Consider the following 24,221-nt stretch of genomic DNA (forward strand, 5'->3'; position numbering starts at 1 on the left):
AAACCTGGCAGACTTCCACCTCCTGCACCATGCCTGCCAACACTGAGGTTTTAAAGTACATGAGATTTAATTATTTTTTACTACAGGCGTAGTATTTAGGTGGATTATTTATAACTTGGGTCACGTCAGACAAACATACAAAACTTACAGATCTGTCTTAACAAACCGAACAAACGAAATAAACAAACTCTCTTCTTACTCATTACTGATTAAACAAACTGACCTTAAAGCACAACACAATTTCATACTGTTTTACTTTGTTTATATGTGGCAGACCCTGCCACCTTTCTAGCTTCAAACAGTGTCCTGGGGTCCCTTTTTTTCCTCTGAGAAAGCTTGTTTATTCAGTTATGGAAAAATAAACATTTCTGAGTCTTTATTACTACCTCATTGATATTGTAAATATTTAGATTCTGAGTTTGAATTTCTTCTCCAAAACTACATAGTGCCTCTTTAATAATTACATTCCACAACTGTTAAATAACAGCAAGCAACTATGTGAACAGTAGTTGCTGTTACGACACTAACGACCTCATGCAGAACAGGTACACAGTCAGGAGACCTGCAGCAAATCCAACAAGGACAACAGAGGGCAGAGGACACATGATCTAAATGATAAACACTAGACTTACAACAAACACACACATGCAGAGAGACTGGACGGAGGCAGGACAGGAGGGAGAAGGTGATGGAGGAGGCGTCACCATGACAACTTTTTGTTCTGGTGTTCGTGGCGTGCAACTGCCCTGACAGAAAAGCTTTCAGTTTGATGAGTAGAGCTAAAACTGTCAATATCACTGTCCACTGGCTTAAATGATCATGACTGGGTACATGCAGCCTCATGTTCGCGCCTCAGTTCATAAGGGTTGGTTTTCAGTGACTCTTTTTGAGTTGATAAATGTTGATTAGAGTTGATATGGCTTTAGGGCAACGATCAAGAGAGCTAAAATAGCTCTGACGCAGACACACAGTCACGTGGTGTTAATTTTTGCCATATCAGAACTGACAATTTTTGCTGTGCGGCAGTATTTCTGTCCAGGATCAGATGATGTGTGAGTTTCCATCCTGCTGCAAAACAATTAAAGCCCCACGAATAACAAGCCAGTGTTGTCATTAAATATTTAAAGCAGAGTTAGCATTCACAGACCAATCGCTGTTTCATTTTTCAAGGTCAGAGCTATTAATAGTAACCAGAAGAGCAGTTTGTTGAATCCATTAGCACCAGTCCCTCCCTCCCAGTCGCTCCAGTCACAGAGTACCTCGTCTTGCCAGAGGTGTGGGTGTCGAAGCGTTTCAACATGATTTACAGCTTACGCACAATGATGCATTCTTTTTTTAAAACCATGACTCAAAAAACAGCGTAATCTGGCACTCAGCAGATGAGCGTGGCTTTTTTAATTTATTTATTTATTTTTCTTTACAAATTACGATTGGCTGCCTTTTGTTGCCATGGTGACAGTCGGTGGAAGTTAGCCTTATAATGCCGAGTTTCTCTGTGCGTGCGTGAGTATTTATTTGAGGACACATCCTCCCACTAGGCAGTGGTGGGGGTGGGAAGAGGAGGGTGGGCGGGTGTGCTCAATGTGCTCTTATGTAACAACTTGTAGCATGTAGATGAAATATGGATTTTGCTTCAGAGAGGACAGAAAGGCTCCTTGGACCCGACATGATGTGCCATCAAGACTGTCCAGTCAGAGATCAGCACCGGGGAAAGGAGACATGTTAGCCTTTGTGTGCTTCATATCTTATTGTATATGTGTGTGGTAACACTTTGTAATAACCATCATTAATAAGTTGAATATTTTTTAACTTTAGTTAATAGTTACTCACTGTAAACAAACAATGAAATGCTTTACTAACCATTTATAAAGTGATTGTCAAGCTTTATAAACATCAGTTGCAACTTAACAATCAAAACATGTTTGTTAACAGTGAAATATCTAAAGTTTAATTATACATTTTTTACAATGTATTAGTGAGTGTTACCATGTGGGTGTATCCGTCTCAGAAAAATATTAAATATGTAAATTATTCACACTCTCTGTCGCTGTGTGTGTCTCTTCCAGAGAACTGATGAGGAGGCCGTGGTGGACCGCGGGGGCACACGCTCCATGCTCAACACCAACTTTGAGAAGGAAGAACTAGAAGGTATTTACACATTTACACAATTATAGAGAGGGTATCATTGCAGATATTTTCAGGAGAAAAGATGAAAGAAAGGCACTCCAGTGATCTGGGTTAATTTTTCTCAGATATCCCTTTTCCACAACATGGAACAGACTTTATTTTCGACGAGTATTTTGACCAAAGATAAATTGGTTCAGAACCAAGAAAGTGTGTTCACAGCTGGAACCAAAGCATTGCAGGATTTCCTTGACCTTAAGTGTGAACTGGATAGAGAAGACCACCTTTACAGCAGTGAGTTGCGGAGTTGCCAAAATCCACTGTAACATACTGTAATTATCTCTTATTTGACCGTTGAATGGGAAATGTACTTTACTTGAAAGCGCAGAGAGGAGAGTAAAAAAAGACACTGGAGGATAACAGAAAGAACCAAAGTGTCTGGCGAGCGCTGACTTCAATCCGAGGTTAAACTGAACACAAACACACAAACATTGTGATTGGTGCCTGCTGTTACCCGCTAGCTTAGAGCTAATGTACAGTCAGGTATTCTGGCTGTTTGGGGTGAATAAACCCGAGGTCAAACTCGCGAAAGTAAACAAAAATGACTCTGCGATCAAACTCACTTCATAAAATGAGCTAAAATTTGCTTTTCTGTCTGTGTAAACACAGCTTGCTTGTTAGCCTTTGCTAGCTTGATGCTTCCACATAGGTGGACATGTTTCAATAACAAGCTTGATTCGGCACGCCTCTGCTCCACCCACACTGCACCTCTGTGCCCATGTTTGAATTAGCCCCTGGTGTTTTGGTGTTTGGAGGAGCATTTTCTTTCCCTTTGTAGTCAGGCTGAACTGATGGGATGTCACAGTATATTTCCAGCCAATCATCGGCACAGTTTGATGTCAGAAAACGTGTCTGATGTAGCAGAATTACTGACAGAAAAGCTTACCCATAGCATAAAACTAAGTCCGCCTGTCTAAATCATTACAGATGCATATTAGGTTTTGATCAAAGAGCGAGGGCTTTATTGTTTTCACATACTGTATGTTTGCGTCAGCATTTCATCCATCATGAAGGACACAGAGAAGCACATGTCTGCACCAACAGTATCCTCAATCCACACAAAGCCTGACCCAAAACTGGGTTCACTGAGATTTTAAACCAGAGCATAGAATCATGAAAAAGAGAGTCCAGATTTCTTTCATTTTCCTTTATTTAAAAGTTTAGATTAATACAAAAATACATACTAAATTTCCCGGGATGCAGTGCAGCCACACTACATGTTGTTTGTGTTATGCTACAGCACTTTAAGTGGCTCTTCAGTTGTGCTTAATTTTTGCACATCATTTTTGCTTACTCCTAATGCTGCTACTATCTCCCCACCTACGTGTTTGACTCAGCTCAGCTGAAGTTCAGGCGCATTGTCTGAGTGTTCTTGAAAGGTACTTTGGGAAACAAACAGAAGCAGGAGTATGCAAGGCAAGCTGAGGGAAAGTGGGGACAATAAATTACAATGCTTTATTAGAGAGAAACTACGGGGATGTACTGAAGATGCAGGATGTATAAACGATGATGTGTATAGCTTGTAACTTGGGTGTGTTAGAGGAAAATTCTTCTTCTTCTATAGCATGAGAAAATAAGAAGAACCACCCAGTATCAATGGGCTAAATGTAAAATAAACATGACAATTCCTTCTCATATAACACTCGAATAATATAAAATGTGTTTCATTGAAAAGGTGAGTAATAACTGAAGCAGAATTGGTACCTCCGTCAGAATCCGCTTTATATTTTGTTGCCAGGCAACGTTCGCCCAGGCACAGATGTCACTCTTTTGATTCTGACACTGTGCCGGTGAGACGGCGCTTTCATCTGAAGGACCCTCATCCTCGGATGATGGTTTGCCGTAATGACTAGCTCTCTGTTTCGCGCTGAGGTGACACTTGCAGTGCGTCAGCACCACGCAAGAGAAGGAGATGGGAGATCCTCAGATCCAAACCAAACAGTCCCCTGTCAGCCTGCCTCCTCATTCTCATACACTCTCATGTTTGGGATAAAAGGAAAAGTTTAGCATGACGTGATCTGATTGCATGGGGATCCCAATCCCGGAGCAGTTTTCTACTACATGTTTGAATTAAAATGTCAAAAAAGAAACAACAGCAGCGGTTTAAAAGATGAGTCGGGTAACATTCTGTATTTTTATTAATAGTGACAAATAGGTGTATCACATTATCAAGCGTGGTCTAAGTATGTGTGGAGCCTTTAAACCCAAACAAGTAGGAGAAATCATGGGCCAGAAACTGCACTGCAGAATTAATTAAGAGCCCCCGCCGTGCTGCTAGTGTGCGTCAGAGCAGCATACCCAGAGCGAGTTTTGTGAGGAGAATGCCCTCACCCTAACTCTAAACCCAGCCAATCAGAATTGCTTTGCGAAGCAGTACGTACGTGAATACAAACACAAAGACTTACAGATATGGAACACCAAAAACTCAGCACGTCACACACCGCTGCATGAATTCAAGCCTCGACTGACTGAAAGCCACTGAGACGCAGCGACAGAAGAAAAGAGGAAAAAGACATTGTATGACATCAGCAGTAGTTCAGGCCCGGGGGAGGCGAGCTATTTTTGTAAAGTCCTCCACTCATGAGTCTTGACTCATGAACTTTAAAGCTCAAGTGCTTCGTCCTTATGTTTTTTTTTTTTTTTGCATACCTTCTTGTTCCTGTCTGCTCCTGAATGTGCCTCTTATTGTTAAATTCGCTATATGTGCAGTCTCTCCTCTCTACTCTGCTCCTGACATACATAATTTACAAGATGCTAACAGCGATTTGCTCCGGATGAACGAGTCTACAGCGGTGAACACTCTGACAGTCAAATACACCCCCAAACGGCAAATACAATTTGACATTAGTTCATTTTCTCATCACGTTCTTGGAGACCTCACTTAACCTGTTTTACTATCGGCAAAAGACAGAGCGTGAGCGGCTCCTTTTCAAATGCTGCGATGTCAGTGTCAGCTCCTAGGTGATTCATGTTATGTCTGTGCTCTGCTTAAATCTGATTAGTGCGCTATGATGTGATTAGTCGTGTCTCCAAGCAAGTGAAAACAATTTATGGCATTTATGTTGAATGTTTTCCCCTCAGATGAAATGAAAATATACTGAGATTTCCCACTGACAATAACTAGATAATTTATTTCTAAATCTGCACAAATGGCTCTTTGAAGGCAAAACAGCTCCCTGATATTTTTCTATTATAACTTCAAGGGTGAATCTAGTTTCAAAAGTATGTACAAGTAGTATAAATGTTATTTTTTGTGGTTATATAAAATTAATAGCAGTAGTATTAATTAAGAAATTATGATGAAATTGGTTATCATGCTTCCCTAAATAATGTTAGTCTACCAATTATGTGGGGAAGGTCTCATTTTTCATGTCACGTTACAGTCTGCTCACAAATGGCCAACTGAAAATGTGATTAAAACATGAAAATGACTACACATTGTAACATAGAGCCCCTTTAAAGTCAATAAATAATGCTGGCAGCAACACAAATCTGTGGCAGTATTCTCTACAAGTCTCTAGGTTTGCTCTGCTGCACTGACCCACTTGCTGACAGGTTGAGAGAGGTTCACCGGGTTCATCTCAGCTGACTGTCTCAGTGCTCCAGTCTGGCCCGTCCTTTAAGATGTATTAATACATTCAAGCACCAAAGTTGAGTAGATATGCAACTCCCATGTTCTGTGAGTTAAAATACTGTTTTTATCAATGTAGTCTGGTGGATTTGAAGAGAGCACAGATGGAGATAACAGCTTCAGCTCCCTGTTGGTAAATCACACATAGCACTCTGCCTGTGCAGAGAGCAATCCAGGCTACTCATCCCACATTATCTTTGTCACATTGTCTTTATAATGTTGTGTCCTTAGTCATATAAAACAGGGTGATGACAAACATCGACAATCAACATCACTGTCATGAGTGGATGTGTTTGTTCATGGTGCGAAAGCTCAGAAGTATTGACCTCATTCCGAAAATAATGATATTGCTTTTTCATCATGTAATAGCATCTTTCTGTAAAAGGTATATCCAAGTGCAAATTAATCAGATGAAAAAAACACAACCAGTGTATAAAGGCCTTTAGGATCCTTTTTGGAAAAAAATAGCTGTAAACCTGAAATTCTCTTTTACCTGTAAATGCAGAGGAGTTTGGGGACCTTTTCAGCCCTGAATAGCAGCTGCAGTCACACTGCTTATAAAGCTTAAATGCTTTAAGATCATGGTAATATCTATTGCTTATTTCTGGATTTTGTCGGTTGTAGAGGACATTGTTCAGTGGACTTTTAGTTATAAATGAAAATAAGGCTGTAAAAGCCAGAGGGACAAAAGCGAGGGGGGGATATAACCTCCATTACCACTGGAAATTCATCTTGATTAGATCATAGTTTAATAAACGCCATGTGAGAATATTTTTGTAAGCTGCTAAAGTGCGATTGGACTGCCTGCTGTGGTGAGAAGAGCAGTGAAGTGAGCAAACTTAATTATGAACAGTGATCCCTCTGCAGTCGGTCAATGTGCTCTTTTAATGGTAAAAAAAAAAAAAAGAGGTAATGATGAATTAGGGAACCAATTTATTATCCTCTGATGGACCCTATTTTGTGGCTCTCAGGCATCACATTGCTCTTGGTGTCACATAATGTTGGACACTGTGGCGCCTCATATCATGCAGGAGGCAGATAAAGAGAACAGGGTGTCCAATAGTCTCGTCTGTGTCCGGCCGATGAGCCGAGGGCGGGAAGGAAGCATCGGCCAGGCAGCTCGACCGCAATAAAGGAGGAGAGAGTCAGCTCAGATTATCTTCACGCTGACCCCGTGGATGCACACTCGTATGTGCTTGTACACGCACAGGCTAAACACATCAGATTGTTTCAGAATCACAGTCTCATTAACTTTTCTGTATTGATTTAAGATTGAAATACCCCTAATTGTAAAAGCCATCTAGTTTCAAAATCGATTATGGCATCCTCAAAGAGGACAACAGCTCTTTACTGAAGCGCAGGCACAAGAGGGCGTGGAGATAGTAGCTAATTTGTTAAGTGCTTTTTTGTTTTCTGCGTTTTGATAGTTATTGCTTCAATGGCCTTATTCTTAGCCCCACGACAACCTTATTCTTAGCCCCACGATACCTTGCATCAATCAAAAAGTTGAACTTTTAGAAGTTTAACAAACATGTGGTCAGGTCTCATAATATGTTCTGTTCAGGATGAAACAAAAATGATCACAAAAGTCAAGATTTGATCTCAGCTAGCAAAGAATAAGCTTTCAAATCCTTGTGCAAGGGACAAAGGGGTCAGGTCAAAGAAAAATTGTGAGTTCTGGTGACATTGTAAGAGGACTCCTTTTAATGCAGACAAACGAATCTAATGTTGTCTGCTGCATGTTTTCTCCAGGTCACCGCACTCTCTACATTGGGGTTCACGTCCCCCTGGGCAGGAGGTCACACAGACGTCACCGTCACCATGGACACAGACACAGGAAGAGGTCCAAGGAACGGGACTCTACAGCTGATGATGGAAGAGAATCCCCTTCACACAGTAGGTCTCAAAAATAGACTCAACTCCATTATGGAAGAGTTCACTCAAAACCAGTTTTAAAAATGCATACATGCATGCATACATCACATTTCAACATTTCTCTTGTTGCGTTCTTTGTTCCTTTTATCCTTCTTTCTCTATTTCCACTTGTCCTCTGCCTGTTCCATCTGCTGCAGCAGACACACCAGCTCAGAGGGTGCAGTTTCTGTTGGGGACAGAGGATGGCGACGAGGAACACATCCCCCACGCCCTGTTCACCGAGCTGGACGAAATCTGCCTCAGGGAGGGTGAGGACGCCGAATGGAAAGAGACAGCCAGGTACACCGCTGCAGTCGGCCCCTCACGGGCTGAGTCTGGCCAGCTGTGACTACTTTCCTCTGTTGCACCTGAGAGTTTGATCCTGTTTTTGTCTAGCTGCCATCTTTAACGCACGGCTGTTGTTCTGGAACACGTAACGTAATGTTCCTCTGTGCATTGTATAACTTCATCATAACTTCATGCAACTTAATAACTCAATACAAATGTTTTCATGTGTGCAGGTGGCTGAAGTTTGAGGAGGATGTTGAGGATGGTGGAGAGCGGTGGAGTAAACCCTACGTAGCCACACTGTCTCTACACAGTCTTTTCGAGCTTCGCAGCTGCATCATGAACGGCACCGTGATGCTGGACATGAGGGCCAACTCGCTGGAGGAGATTGCAGGTGAACAATAGCGTCGATTTATGAAGCTAGATGGTTAAAGCTAAAATATGATGGATTGTGCCCTGTTCTGGAGTTCCTCATGGCTCCATACTTGTTCCTCTTCTTTTCTAATGTAATAGCTCCGGTTATTGGAAACAATCCAATATTTTAGCACAATTACGCAGACGACATGCATATATACTTAAAAGAGTACTCCACAGATTAAGCATTGCACTTATATGACAATGATCGGGCAGTTTTTAAACTACATTCACATTAAGACAATTTTAAAAATCGGAACACGTTAACCTTGAAAATATATAAATATTAAATGACTTCTGTCTCAGATAGACTTTGCAACATTGAATAGTGCTATAGATATAAATAGACCTGCCTTGGCTTGCCTTTTACTACAAACATACATTTTTAAAGATACCATTCCGAAGAGGCCATGACATGTTAACAGAGATTCATTCAGCAATTTGGTTTCAAAGACTTGCATCTTCGTGTGCAGGCTCGTTGCACCGTGTCTAAAAAAGGAATAAGGTTTAAAGGGCAGCAAAGAGAATGTTTATCTGATTGTGGGAAACACTGTGCTGCTGAAGAGATCTCTTGAACTTAACCTGGTTTTGTGCGATTAAATCAGCAGCAGTGGGTCGGTTTTTGTTGGAATAATCAGCTTAGCACAGCTGGCTCACACGCAGGGACAGACACTATCAGGAGTAACCTTTGTGAATTTAAAATGAGCTCTTCAGAGAGCAATGTGGAAAACCCACGTTTGTTTTTCTCTCTTGTGTGTGTGTTTTGAATTAGACATGGTTCTGGATCAGCATGAGGTGTCAGGCCCTGTAGGTCAGGATGCCAGGAAGAGGATCCGCGAGGCCCTGCTCAAACAGCACCACCACCAAAACCACAAGAAACTGGCCAACCGTATACCTATTGTGCGCTCCTTCGCTGATATTGGCAAGAAGCAGTCTGAACCTCATTCCATGGACAAGAATGGTGAGCAAATGGTCTGAACACACTTGGACACCTACACACACCTGCCACTTATCATGACTGCAGTCTTTTCTTCACTCTGTTTTAGTCTCTGCTTTTTCCCTGGTAATCATAAATGTTGTTGTATGTAAATATATTAAGTATGTTTTATATATAATCTTGTAATCCTTCGCATGATTTTTCCAAAGTGTGTCCATCTGTGACTTGTTGTCTTACTGCTGTTTGATATCTCATTCTCTCCTCTTGTTTGTGTTTCTCCGTGTTTGTGTATGTGTTTGTATGTTGCATGTGTGTGCGCATGTGTGTTATACACTTAATCAGTAAATGGCTTCTATTACACTCCCAAGTGTTTGCCTGAAAATACACCTCCCAGGAGTGCTTCACCCAGAAAGACCTTTTTTTCCTGTGTTGCATGGCCACGGTGTGTGTGTTGCGTGTCATGTCTGTCCACCCCTCCATCACCTTCGAGCTCCTCCAGGAGCCATGGCCACATGGCACCAGACACAGGCTTTGGCGTAGCCTCGACCAAACGCCTTAGTGTCCTCCAGGCAGTGGCACAAGGCTACTTTCCCATCACACATGAAGACACAGAGCAGGAAATCTGGACAGGCAACCAGAACGCCTTAACTGACACTAAAAGCATTGCAATAGTTGTAGTAATAGCATAAAAAGGCACTCATTAAAGAGGAGAGTATCATCATGAGGGGTTAGAAAGAGTTTATGTGCAGTCAAGAAGAAAAGAATTGAGAGAAGAAAACCTCTGCATTTTTAAACTCATGCAGCTTTCTCTTCTTTATGCACCGACTGCTCACAGTCGTGATGCCCCTCTAGCTGTTCTATTTTTTAGACTTAAAAGTTAAGCATGAAAGATGATTAAAGTATGTACGTTTTTTTGTACTTTCAACATCTTAAAAAAAAGACAGTGTAGTCATTATGCTGAATTATTTATGTATGTGGCCAAGCAATGTGCCAAATATTCATGATAATGCTCTCCTCTTCTCCTCAACAATGTGTTTTATGACTAGAAACCATAGCAGAGTTGTGAGTCATGTTCTACACTCATAGCAGTCACTAATTACTAATAATGATAGCTCCTCACTTTGAATTAATGGTGTCACTTAACACAAAATATAATCCTCATTTTTTTGCCTTTAGGATTGTTATTTAAAAAAAATAGTGCAACATTTCGGGAAATACGCTTATTCACTTATTTGCGTGGGTTAATTATACCACCTCTATGTCTCTACATGAAAGATGAAGCCGATTAGCTTAGCTTAGCCAGGGTGACAAACTCTGCCAACAGGACACAAATTACCATGTTATATCTAGATTGTTTAATCCATAAAAAATAGTAACAAATCCAGTAGAAAATAACTAAATTGGGGTTTAACAAAGGGGGTTATGTGCCAGAGTATTTATGCTAAGCTAAGCTAACTGGCTACTGGCTCCAGTTTCATTTTAAACAGACAAGATTGGTATCGACATTCTCATCATTTTGGATTAGATGAGATGACTGATATCATTCTCATGTCTGTCTGCTAAACATGAAGCTAAGCTGGTTAGCTTAGTGTAAAGAATGGCAACAGCTAGCTTAGCTCTGTTCAATGGCGAGCTTTAGTGTTTGGTGGATTTCTTACCCTTGGACTGAACCAGGCCAGCTGTTTCCAGTCAGCCAAGCTAAGCTAACTGGCTGCTGGCTTCACTGTAGCTTTGTAATTGTATACAGCTATGAGAGTGGTATTAATCTTGTCATCGAACTCTTGGCAAAAGTAAAGAGTGTAAGAGTATTTCCTTAAGTGTCGAACAATTCCTGTAACAGTAGCAGCATTACACCTTCACTAAAACAGGTTAGGGTTTGAGCAAACCACATTTTATAGCATTCCCGTCAAATTCTGTGATTTGCTCAAACAATTGGTGCATTCACATCACAAATTGCTTTAAATTTTAAAAGAGCAATCTTTGGCTTTGTTTCAAAAGAACACAAATAAGCTATGCAAATAAGCACTTATTAGTTGATACACATGAGATTGAAATGGAAGTCAAAGATTGTATCTTATTTAGTTCACCACACTTGATTTGAAAAGATTGAGCCTAGCTAAATTCACTTTGTCCACTGCACCACCAAACATTCATCATATAATAATAATATTATTATTAATATTAATATTGAGCTTACTCACGGTACACCCTGAAAAATGGTACAACGCTGTGTCCTTTGTCACTAGGGCTGAACCTTTACATCAGTAAAGGTACAGCACCTACCTAAAGGTCCACTGTTGTATCATCGTTTTCAGAGAATGTAACTGTACCCTCTAGTCACTCACTGGAGACCTTTGTCTTTGTGTGGGAAAGCAGTGTTGTGATAATGAAAACTGACATCATGTTGGTTTCCTGCTCTGCCCGACAGGCCAAACAGTCTCACCTCAGTCCCAGCCAGCTAACAATGAGGGCAAACAGGACGTCAGCCGAGAAAACAGTGCCGTCGACTTCAGCAAGGTGAGCAGCCGGACCCACCACTGATCCTGCTGTTTATCTACGGGCACTGATAGTGGACACATAACTAGTGCTGTATATTTTACCAAGATTGGGTTACGTGTGAAATGGTCACCTTAAGACTCATGCCCTGGGAAACGGACTGGAATTTAACAGGAGTAAAGCTTGTTTTCTTTTGTTGCGTGGACCACCAGAGTCAGATCCAGCCGATGTTTTGGACTTTGATTTACTGTTATAATCACTTTCAATTCATTTACCTCAAACCACATTTTTTGTGTTGTTATGGTTTCTCTCTGTCTCACAGATTGACCTCCACTTCATGAAGAAGATCCCTCCTGGTGCCGAGGCATCCAACGTCCTGGTTGGGGAGCTTGAGTTCCTAGACCGCCCTGTGGTGGCCTTCATACGCCTTGCTCCTGCTGTGCTGCTTAACGGCCTGGCCGAGGTTCCCATCACCACCAGGTTATACACCAGCTGCTCTGAAAAGCTCCCTCTCTGTACTTCTCTGTACTGTGTGTCAAGTCTGTACAGTTCAGCTGATAATTCCCTGAATGCTTCATTAGAAAAGGATTTGAATTTTACCCTCCAAAAAAACTGTTGTCCTTTGTGTTGCACAGGTTTCTTTTCATCTTGCTCGGCCCTCTGGGAAAAGGTCCACAGTATCATGAAATTGGCCGGTCTATTGCTACCCTGATGACAGATGAGGTGAGGCCTAAGTAGAGCGTTATCAAGGTTCAAATTATAGCTCTAGGAAGAAGTATTCACATTTTTTATTCCAGCAAAAGTAATTAAACAGCCATGAAAACATGTTTCTTTACAAGTCCTGCATTCAGAATATTACTTAAAGTTATATTATGCAGGATATACAAAAACAAAACAGTGTCTATACTCTAGAAAATATCTCTCTTAATCATCACTTGTCCTATAAGTTTTGAGTGGCTTGCCAACCCAAAGCATCAGTATTTGATGACATGGGAATGAGACTCAGCAGAACTGACAAATCCTGCATGATATGACTTTAAATGTACTGACGAATTATAAGCAATTGCTTGTTACACCTGATTAATATTGTATTGTAAGCCTAAAGACTTGACTTGAGACCCGCAGACAAAATGCTGATGCGACTTGACTTTATGACCCATAAATGTTTAAAAAAACAAGCCCTACTGAATGTAGTTGTGTCTTTTGGACATCTGCCAAACTGTCGTGAATAATGAATAACGTAACCAGGAAAAGAGCACACCTTCAGTTGCAGCTGCTCGCGCCAGAAAAGAATGGAGAAAAACCCTGAATTCAGATGAGTGAAATTAACCTTTCATTATAAAACTAATAGGTCTTTACACATAAGTGAGTAACTCAGTAGTTTCGCCTCTTCATGTCAAGGATATTTTCAACCCTGAGGCTGTGAAAATCATTCCGACCCAGAAATAATTAATTTTAATAGCTCCTGTTTGTTTTTGAAAGATATTTACACGGTACAAGGTCATTTAATCATCATTATACAACACAAAATGGAATTTTATAAACTCCTTCGTGCTACATAAATGACCATATATACAGTTATTTGTATACAAATATACATGAACCCATACAGTATCTTGTGTCAGGGTGAATGTAAACAGCAGCAAAATGATGGTGATGATTATGTGGTTGGCATCTTCATATCAAAAGTTCCACATCAGAGAAACACTGTCCATCCACTTTGACTGTGTGCGAGCACCAAGCATCGATGATATAAACACAGAGTCCACCTCTCCTCGTCCAGCTGTAGTCCTGCTCTCTGTCGGCTCAAAACAATTGGTTTAAATTACTTAATAGCAGCTGATTTAAAGTGTTGGGCTCTCTCATATACATAAACCTAAATCGTAGACAACCAAGACATTTCTGTCAGTAACTGAATTTTAAAAATCGTATTTCTTTCTAGCGTGGACTCAATTCTAAAGAAGACCCACCCAAGGCATTACATATTTATTTGTTGTTGTTATACATGGCATTAGGGTGGCTTAGGGAGTAGCTCTACCTTTCAGAACCTGACCTTTGACGTCAGGAGAAGCCTCAGGGGATCAGCAGAGTATGACATGTGAACTGTGACAGGATTTCCCACAGTGCAGCTATGAGCTAATGTTACTGCCCATCATCGGAGCCAGATGTTGTCCTCTGGGACGTACGAAAATAGAGGCGTATAGATGTCAATCTGCTTCGTTATATATGGGAATGGATTGTACCCATCGATATGATTTGTGTTTTTAGCTACAGTGTGCAAGAATCATATTCTGTTATTCTAATAATGGGATATTAGAAATAACCTGACATTTCACGGTGTTATTGTGATGATATTGTGTATGGAGATAGGATTAATCCTCTGCTGAATGAAGCTTTATGGCTCTGGTATGTAAATTTCTGTCTGTAAATCCACAGAAATGCACTCAGCATAAAAGGACAGAGTAGAAAATGATATATAATTGATTTTTAAATTGAAAAAAATAATAACTAAACTCATCATGTCTCTCAGTTTTTAAATCTTCTCTCTTTTTCTCCACAGATTTTCCATGATGTTGCATACAAGGCCAAAGACAGGAACGACCTGGTGGCGGGCATCGATGAGTTCCTGGACCAGGTGACGGTGTTGCCTCCCGGAGAGTGGGACCCCTCCATCAGAATAGAGCCTCCCAAAAACGTGCCCTCTCAGGTAAACACCCTATTTACGTTACAAGAAGCACATACGTTGCTTGTAACAGGAGGTAAAACGGGGGTGACTGTTTCCGTTTTTTTAAAGAAGCTGCCACTCAAAAACTGCTAAACTAAACTATTTGAAAGTGTGTTTAGAGTCTGAGAGTCTGTATACATATCCGTTCCTGAGAGTCCCCTCTGCGTCGTGTTGCCTGCTGAGAAATTTTTTAACATCTGCGTTCTCGTCTAAACTCAACTGCGTTGTACTCGCTGCTTTGATGCCTCTCCCAAGGGTTCTGCTCTCAATCCTCTCCAAAACATTAGTTGTTTTTCCTCCATTAGTTATTTTGGTCGACTTTGAAAAGCGATCCGCCATCTTGTTGTGGGGAGAAATGTTGCTATCTAACAGAAAGCCGCTCCCGATGATTCAAAAATGTTCCTTTGCCTCTTTGTCATTAGGCTCCTGAGGTGAATTAATGACACCCCGCTGTGCAATTAGACTGTTATGCTGATGAACTATGAGTCATAATATGCCAGATTCACGCATAACGGATCACTCATTTGGGACTGAACCTTGTTTGAAATAAGTGTAACATCTGGTGACTCAGTGGAGATTTAAGTGCAGCTGACGCTTGTTATTGTTCTCATGATGACAGACAGTTGACTGACAGTGATCTTAACCTCACAGGAAAAGCGGAAGATTCCCCCTGTTCCCAACGGAGTGACAGATCTTGGAGAGTCGGAGGAACACGGAGGGCACGGCGGCCCTGAGCTCCAGCGCACTGGGAGGTATGTGTGAGAGAGAAACAGCATGGTTCGTGATGTACAGCCTGGAGCTCTCTAAACTCGTCTTTGTCCCCGTCTGCCTGTCGCCTGTTCGCTGTCTCGCTGTCCCCAAACTGTAAATTTAGCTCTCTGAAGAGGCAGACTACCCTCCTGGCCCATTATCATTCCTCACACTTCAACTCCACAAAGACCTTTTGTTTGAGTTTCAATTCAATCTTACTTTAAAAGGCATCCCAGCACTCTATCCCACACATTAAGTCACACAACACTTCAGTCACAATAATGCACACTGTTCCTCACACCGTGAATTACACTTACTCAGTGGTGGAAAGTAACTTCACTGAGTGGTTTTCAGGAAATTTTAAAATGTAACCGGTGGTTCTCAACTAATTTTACTGATTCTGATTCATGTTGATTTCATGTTTTGGATGTGCATGAGTTGTTAAACACTGAAAAACACTTGGTCCAATTTTTGGGGGGTTAATATAGCCCAGATGCAATGCTACGTTGACTCTACCCTGTACCAGTTTGTTGTTTTAAGCCAATCTCTGTGTTATTTTTACATTATTGATCAAAACAACCCTTATGGTGGGTGGTTTTCTACCCATTAGTACTGGGTAAATTTAAGCCATGTGTTGTGTCAGTACTATATAGACAGTACACTGGGTAAATCTTTTAGTACAACAGCTCTACCTGCACCAGTGGAGGCATTTCGTGCTTCAAATTCTTACATGGTCTCATTTAAAAAACAGTTTGAAGCCAAAAGTGAAGGTTAGAGGGATGTCCAAATTTGTGCAGTAAAACTTTGTTTCAATTAATCATCTGACGACCTCTCAGATTTATCTTGTGACCCTTTAGAGGGGTCTGACTCCTAGGTTGGGAACCACTGGACTAAGAAAACACCAATTGTAAAAAGCATAGAAAAGCTATAAAGCAGTTGAAACTAGCTCCACCTTCAGCTACAACAGTAAAATGCTACTCGAACATTGATCCATCACAATTAGAACCAGTACTTTACTTTACTTCACTTGAGGTACATTTACACAAATTGTACTTAGACAACTCATTGATGGATTGTTTCTCTTTTGTTTTTACTGAAGTAAAGAAGTGATTCCTCAAACACTGCATTCATTAATCAAAACACATAATATCACGGTGTGTTGTTTATTTTCAGTCACTTCGCTCTCGCTCTCCTCATTATGATAATCAAGCCCCGGTGCTAATATCAAGGCACTTTTTTTGTGCTGTGAAATTGAATTTCTATCATTTCTCATTGCTGAATAAACAGTAATTACTTGGTTCGCAACAGGAGAGACCTAATGAGGCTCTATATTACTACAGCCTCATTAGACTGTTGGCTCTTTTAAATTGTCGCTTAACCCTTCATTTTGTTTAAGACCTCCCTTCCAGCCTATTCCTCAAACTGGTTATTTTTAACAGTTTCTAGTGATTCCTGTGCTGACCAACTTGTTTTTGTGCCAATCACTGGGCAGGTTCAGTAGTATTTGCGTAACACAGTACAAAATATAGAAGGGTATGTTTAAAAATCTCAACACATTCTGAAAGCAACATTTTTTAGCATCAAAATGTGACTAAAAAAGGGCAAAAATGTGTTTTGGAGGAGTTTACAAGCAACGTGGCTTTTAGATAGCATGATTTCACAATGAGACACATATTGAGATCTTAAAGAAGGGATTAAAGATGTAAAAGCATCATGTTGTCATCACTTAGAAATCACCCAATGACAACCAGAGTATTCCTGATGTGTGTGTAGGTGTGAAGTGTAGATCTCGGTGGTTTAGTAGCAGCGGGGTGAGTGACGTGCTGCTGCTGAGCTGCGGTATGCTGCGGCTCTTATCCCAGCTAAGATTGGCCGGAAGCCCAGTCTCAGCCATCAAACCGATTCCCTCCCTCCCTCCCTCCCTCTCGCTCCACCACCACCTCCCGGGACATGGCATCGCTGCCTACCGCTCCGACTGAAATAAGCGTAACGTCCCGCCCACCGTTGCCATAGCAACCACCTCCAGCTAGGTCCCGGCTCGCTGCAGCAGGAGAGTCTGCTCGCTCAAATATAGATGCATGAGTCGACTAATGTACACACACACTGCTTTTACATGGATTTAAACACTCACGTCACAGAAGTGGGCTCAGCGTGGTGGCACTTTGTCCTTTTCCTCTGTTTTTTTCTTGTCGTTCGCATGAGTAACGCTGCAAAAACACGGAAAATAAATGGGCTGGAACGCTCAATACGTCTTTGCTAAGCTCAAACACTTTTAAGCAGTGGAGAGAAGTACTTCAAGGAATAGCTCAACATTTTGGGAAATCAGCATATTCACTTTCTTTCCCTTTCTTAAATGAAAAGATTGATACCACTTTCATGTCTGTATGATAAATATGAAGCTGGAGCCAGGAGGCCATTAGCTTCGCTTGGCTATAGCATCATATTTAAAGACTGAACGTTGGGGGAAACAGCTAGCCTGGTCCTGTCCAAAGATAACAAATCTACCTACCAGCTCCTCTAAATCTCAATAAGCAGCAGGCAGTATATTTTCTGTTTAATGCTTACAAAAACTGAAGTCTCCTCTTTTTTATGGATTTTAATAAACAAGATGAAAAGATATATATATGCAAGGAACAATTTGTAATTCTTTCATTAAACCCCTGATTCACCACAGGATATTTGGCGGGCTCCTCCTGGACATCAAGCGAAAGGCTCCTCACTACCTTTCTGACTTCACGGATGCCCTCAGCCTTCAGTGTCTGGCCTCCTTCCTCTTCCTCTACTGCGCCTGCATGTCGCCTGTCATCACCTTTGGAGGACTCCTGGGTGAGGCCACAGAGGGACGTGTGGTAAGAAGAACATCTTTACACCCAATAGGACTATGATCACACCTAAAAGTCTTGTCATGAACCTGCCGTAACAGTTTTTTTTTTTTTTTAATTAACCTTTTCAGTTGACATGTTGAATTTGTTAGCAACCGAGTAGTTACAGAGCAACAATAGCATTCATTCAGAGTCATGTTTTGGCCAATATTCACTCTCTTTTAGCTCTGTTTTTGGTCTCCACCACCTCCTGAGGGAATATCTGACTCTTCTTTATTTTAAATCTACATGTAGGGTCAGTGTCTGGGGAACACATGACTCAGAACAGAAGCTCTTTTTCAACAGCACCCTGCGTCAAAGTTAAACTGCTGATACTTTTTGCTCAAAGGCACCTTGAAACTAGTTGCTGAGTAAAGGGAACATTGCCTTGAATTTCTAATGTTGCTCCACTTACCATGAAAGTGACTTTTATTAAATATTGTTCTGTAAGCTTGTGTTTCTATCCAAGCTTTTTTTGACTGATATCTAGAAAAATGGAGGACTAAACTTATTTTCCAGGCCTGGATTTTTAGACATTTAAATAACATGAAATGTAAATGGGATTTTGAATGAGGTTTTCTTACATCTGCAACTAAACCCTGAAGTTTAGCTTTCACTTTGCTCTCTAAACCTGCTAAACATCAGAGTGTTAGCATTATCATTGTGCGCATGTTGCCATGCTAGCATTAGCATTTAGCTTCATGCACTGCTCTGTTTAAGCACACCCTCACAGAGCTGCCAGACTCTTAGTAGACTCATAGTCTTGTTAAAATTGAATGAAGAGGTGTACCTTAATATTGATGAAGGAAATTAATAAAATATGAAGTTTTGGTTGAAATTAACTTCACTGCCACAAAAGTAACATGTGTTTCACTGAGTGAAGTGACAAGTTGAATCAGAGCACTATTCCCTGATCATTACAGAGTGCTATTGAGTCCCTGTTCGGGGCTTCCATGACTGGGATAGCCTACTCCGTTTTTGCCGGTCAGCCCCTCACCATCCTGGGCAGCACGGGGCCGGTTCTCGTCTTTGAGAAGATCCTCTTCAAATTCTGCAAGTAGGTTTTCTTCTTTTTTCCCGTTTTGTTTTTTTTGTACAAATCTGTTTTTTGTGTTCAGTGTTGATGTTGTGCTTTCTGCTTGAGTAGGGATGCCTTACCTAATTGTTTATTCCCTCACTCCTGTGTGTGTGTGTCCTGTCTCTCTCAGGGAGTATGGCCTCTCCTACCTCTCCCTGAGGGCCTGCATTGGCCTGTGGACGGCCTTCTTCTGTCTGCTGCTGGTGGCCACGGATGCCAGCTCGCTTGTCTGTTACATCACACGCTTCACTGAGGAAGCTTTCGCAGCGCTGATCTGCATCATTTTCATCTACGAGGCTCTGGAGAAGCTGCTCCACCTGGGGCATCACTACCCCATCAATAAGAACAACGACCTCCAGAAACTCACACAGTACTGGTAAGAGCCTTTTTGAAATCCCTAAGTGCTGCCTGTCTTTGTTTGTTTGTTTAATAATGATATTTGTTTTGTAATGCTGAATAAAAGCAAGTGTCACAAGCACTTTGAAGATGCATTTTGGCATTTTTCCACTATTTTGTGGCATGAAACAGGGACATGATCTGGAAGTTGCATCAGAATTTGCTTCTTGGAGTCATAACTCAGCCAAATCTGTTGTGTTTGATTTTAATCAAGTGGACAATGTTATTTAAAAAAAGGTCTCAAAACAGTTAAAATATATTTTAACAGTGAATCATTGAAAAAGGAATAATTTCATTTGAAATGATAAGTTTTCAGTATCTCCAGTTTAGAAGCTATGTACACAACATTATTGATGTTGTCATTGTTGTTGCGGATCATGTTGCGTGCACAGTAAACCCAACTTAGCACATTTGCACACACGTGCTCGAATGTTTTGCTGCGTCATCAAACGGACAGATGGTGCAGTGGTACAGTAGACATCCTGTCCAGTTCTGCTGGAATGGGTTTTGTTTTACAGTGAATAATCCCATGTTGAGTGTGTGTCAGGAGCATCGTGCATTAAGCTGGCGAGTAGCTGTGTGAAGCCAAGAGCTCCTTCTGTGGTTTTCTATTCTGGTGTGGTGGACAGCGGGGGATGCTGACATTTAGTTTTGTAAAATGCCAGCAGAAAAACTCATGTTGATGGTTGAACATGTGGTGTGTACTGTAAGGCTGCAACTGATGATTATTTTCATTTTTTATTAAAGGTGCAATGTGCAAGAGTTTTAGATGCATTTTAAGGCAATGTTATTTACTGAAGTTAGCATGCTAACCAGCTAACCCCGGCCTGTACAAGTGTAGTAAGCACCAACACTCCCTCGCTGACCACTAGCTGCACGGCTGACTGAGCTAACTAGCTAACGGCAGTGACAGTTAGCAGCAAGTAGCGATTAATGTTACTCCAGTGATATGCTTTGTTTTGACGACGAATTAGCCCGGTGGCCAATTTTTACATATTGCACCTTCAATATGTTCATTATTTTCTTGATTTTTGAATTAAAAACAGTGAATTTTGGACAATTAAGCTAAAATCAGATCACTACCACAACTTTATCGACTAGAAATTCGTACAAGCTGCCCCTTTAATTACTGAAGGGCAAATTGCTTGCAATTATTTGTAAGCCACGCTCTTTTCTTTTGGTCTGTGTTCCTTACTCTTCCAAAAGTGTCATTATTAATATGTTTATTTCTACTTTTTTAGTAGAGTCAACTTGTTTTCAGTACGCTAAATAAAATTATCCTCTGTAGGTGTGCGTGCACGGAGCCCAGGGACCCCAGCAATGAGACCCTGCAGCTCTGGGAGGACAGAAACATCACGCCCTCCCAAGTCAACTGGACCATGCTGGAGGTCAAGGTAAGGATCCCTTGACATGTGGAGAAAATTATAGCAAAATAGCTTGTTGGAAATAAGGGTTTTCAGTGGCCTAGAGATCCTAGAGATGAAAGAGAGACTTTTCTTGGGTGCAAGCAGACTTCTAATGATGGATAAACACCCCGCGGAAGATCTGGATCTGTAAGCTGTTAAGTAATAGCAGTCAAAGTGTGTGTGGAGGAGAGAAGAGGAGACAGAAATAGCACACAGCCTTCAAATTTAACCCACAAACAAATTACCCTTGAAAGTTGGGGTTATTTCTCACAGTGTCTGGCAACGTCTCGTATCTCACTTTGCCCACACTTTGCTTTATCAAGAAGCGTCATAAGTCTAGGCAGGGATTAAGAACGTGTGGGCAGGATTTCGCAGGATTTAGTCGTGCAGAATGAGCATGCGGACGTGGTGTAATGAGTGGATTCTCTCACTTCCAGACACAAATCAGTCGTGCCAGTGACTACATGCTGCGTCACTCCTACACGTGCTTGTTAGACGTATAGCAGAAACTAGTCTGGGAGGCAGGGATTGTTTTCAAATGGATGAATCATGCACTACATAGATATTTAAAGCATAGAGTGCTGAAGGAATCAATAATGAGTGTGCTACATTGCTGGTATTCAGACTTCACTAATTCACTGCCGACATCCATCCTCGCCATTCTCGCCACTGCCACTCTAATCATTTTTACTGGCCTCATCCCATCCCCATCCTCATCCTCATCATCATCATCATCACTGTGTCCTCTGGTGCCAGTAGGAGTGCGAGATGTTCCACGGAGATTTCGTGGGCACCGCCTGTGGCCCTCACGGCCCCTACATCCCCGACGTCCTCTTCTGGTGCGTGGTCCTCTTCTTCTCCACCGTCTTCATGTCCGCCTTCCTCAAGGAGTTCAAGACGAGCCGCTACTTCCCCACCAAGGCACGTGTACCCACACTTTAATCATCCCTGAATAACACACAAACACGCCTTTATATTAGGAAATAATGTTCCTGTTTAACACTGTCATCAAGTGAATTAAAGCCTCATTGATTTTACAGTCCTCCATTTACTTTTTATTTTGCCATGGGACTGAAATTGCACTAAAATTGGTTTCCATGACATAACTCTGCCTCTGTGTCATTTGAGATTATGCTGCCATCTATTGGTTGTTTTACAACACAGCAGATATCCTGCAGTCTGTGTGGCCTGTCTATGTGTGCAATTTCTATGATTTATCATTGAGATGACACTCATGAGCGTAATATGTGGCGTGATGCTGACACAATAATCTATAGTGTACCGGCGCCACCTTGTGGTGATGAATGCTACACCGTAGTCAGGCCACTGATGTCTCAAAGTCAGACAAAATATCTGCACGTGAGTTTGATCTGAGAGACTTTTGGGCAGTTAACTCGATTACATATATTCCCATTAAATCTCTTGTCATTTGAAACTGGAGCCCATCAGTACAGTGTGCATATATTGTGTCTGACTTGTGCCTTGAGTTTGTGTTTTGATCCAGCCCCTATAGAAGTGGACTGTCTGAAGTGTGTTTATCTCTTTGTTCCCTTCAGGTGCGGGCCATCATCAGTGACTTTGCCGTCTTCATCACCATCCTCACTATGGTCTTTGTAGATTATGCCTTGGGGATCCCCTCACCTAAATTACAGGTCCCCAACAAGTTCAAAGTAAGTCCGCATGAAAGCCTCCATCATAGATCTTTAAATGAGAAGTGGCCGAGGGAAATGTATGGACAATGCCACCCAACTGTGATGTTTATTCTTATTAGCATTAATGAAATTTGCTGGTTACGTTTTTTGTTATTTTTTAGTTTTGTTTGCACATGTTTGATTATACTACTGCAGAAAACTAGATAATAGAAGTGAAACATGAGTCATAGGAGATCTTTTATAATTTTGTTCCATCAATAGTAGAAAAAAGGACTTAAAGTTATTTATTGTCACCCAATTACGTCTTTGAAGATGAGCTCATATCAGGTCATAGACAGTAAATAAAAATCCTAAGTAAGCTAAATGAAAACGAATTAAAAATCCAATATTATTAGATTCTTCTTATCAGATTATTTTTCTCTTTCTACCTTTCTCTTGCTCTTCCCAGCCAACTAGGGACGATCGTGGCTGGCTTATAAACCCTGTGGGTCCTAACCCCTGGTGGACCACCATCATCACCTTCATCCCTGCTCTGCTCTGCACCATCCTCATCTTCATGGACCAACAGATCACAGCTGTTATTATAAACAGGAAGGAGCACAAACTGAAGGTATTTTCAAAATGTCTTATTTAAAATAAGACATAAAAACAACCACCTGCCCCAAATGCGTTCATGAAATAATGTACATCCGCCATCTTCTTCTCAATCTCCAGAAAGGCTGCGGCTACCACCTGGACCTGTTTGTGGTGGGGGTGATGCTGGGCGTGTGCTCGGTGATGGGCCTGCCGTGGTTCGTCGCAGCCACCGTGCTCTCCATCTCCCACGTCAACAGCCTGAAGCTGGAGTCAGAGTGTTCGGCCCCCGGAGAGCAGCCCAAGTTCCTGGGCATCCGAGAGCAGCGCTTCACCGGCCTCATGATCTTCACCCTGATGGGATGCTCTGTCTTCATGACCTCAATGCTAAAGGTCAGGGGATAAACAATAAAAAAATATTCACCAAAAATCCTTAATATCATCCGAGTTCCTGTAATATGGCCACTGATCCTAATTATTTATGTCTGTCTCCAGTTCATCCCCATGCCCGTGCTGTACGGAGTCTTCTTGTACATGGGAGCGTCCTCACTCAGAGGCATTCAGGTGAGCTCAGGTTCTGCCTGCTGGTGCTTGATTCGAAGAACTAATTGAGAAAAAGATGCAAGATGACAAATGGATTATCTGTTTGTATCTATGCAGTTCTTTGACCGTCTGAGGCTGTTCAGCATGCCGGCCAAACATCAGCCGGACTTCATCTACCTTCGTCACGTCCCGCTGAGGAAGGTGCACCTCTTCACCATCGTCCAGCTCAGCTGCTTGATCCTGCTCTGGGTCATCAAGACCTCCAAGGCTGCCATCGTCTTCCCCATGATGGTAACCAGAGTGTATGCGTCTGTGCGTATATACTTGTGTGTTTAATGCATGTGATTGGTTGATATTTGTCTGTTTCTGCTGC

At 41.6% G+C, this 24,221-nt stretch overlaps 1 protein-coding gene across 1 annotated transcript in view; it reads left to right on the forward strand.

The window, feature by feature from the left end:
- The window catches only part of LOC311253204 (sodium-driven chloride bicarbonate exchanger-like), a 42,454-nt gene that overhangs the window by 14,929 nt on the left and 3,304 nt on the right, over nt 1–24,221 (forward strand). The window contains 21 exon segments of the mRNA XM_084347003.1: nt 2,067–2,148; nt 7,568–7,711; nt 7,888–8,029; nt 8,251–8,411; nt 9,204–9,392; nt 11,797–11,885; nt 12,187–12,344; nt 12,500–12,587; nt 14,425–14,571; nt 15,241–15,341; nt 18,014–18,188; nt 19,124–19,257; nt 19,409–19,654; nt 20,963–21,068; nt 21,840–22,001; nt 22,637–22,750; nt 23,181–23,342; nt 23,447–23,698; nt 23,801–23,914; nt 23,916–23,948; nt 23,951–24,139. Of these exon segments, the coding sequence (XP_084203129.1) occupies nt 2,067–2,148; nt 7,568–7,711; nt 7,888–8,029; nt 8,251–8,411; nt 9,204–9,392; nt 11,797–11,885; nt 12,187–12,344; nt 12,500–12,587; nt 14,425–14,571; nt 15,241–15,341; nt 18,014–18,188; nt 19,124–19,257; nt 19,409–19,654; nt 20,963–21,068; nt 21,840–22,001; nt 22,637–22,750; nt 23,181–23,342; nt 23,447–23,698; nt 23,801–23,914; nt 23,916–23,948; nt 23,951–24,139 (2,988 nt within the window).

The sequence above is a fragment of the Pagrus pagrus genome, assembly GCF_965226575.1.
Source record: "Pagrus pagrus genome assembly, chromosome: 24".
NCBI classification, from domain to species: Eukaryota; Metazoa; Chordata; class Actinopteri; order Spariformes; family Sparidae; genus Pagrus; species Pagrus pagrus.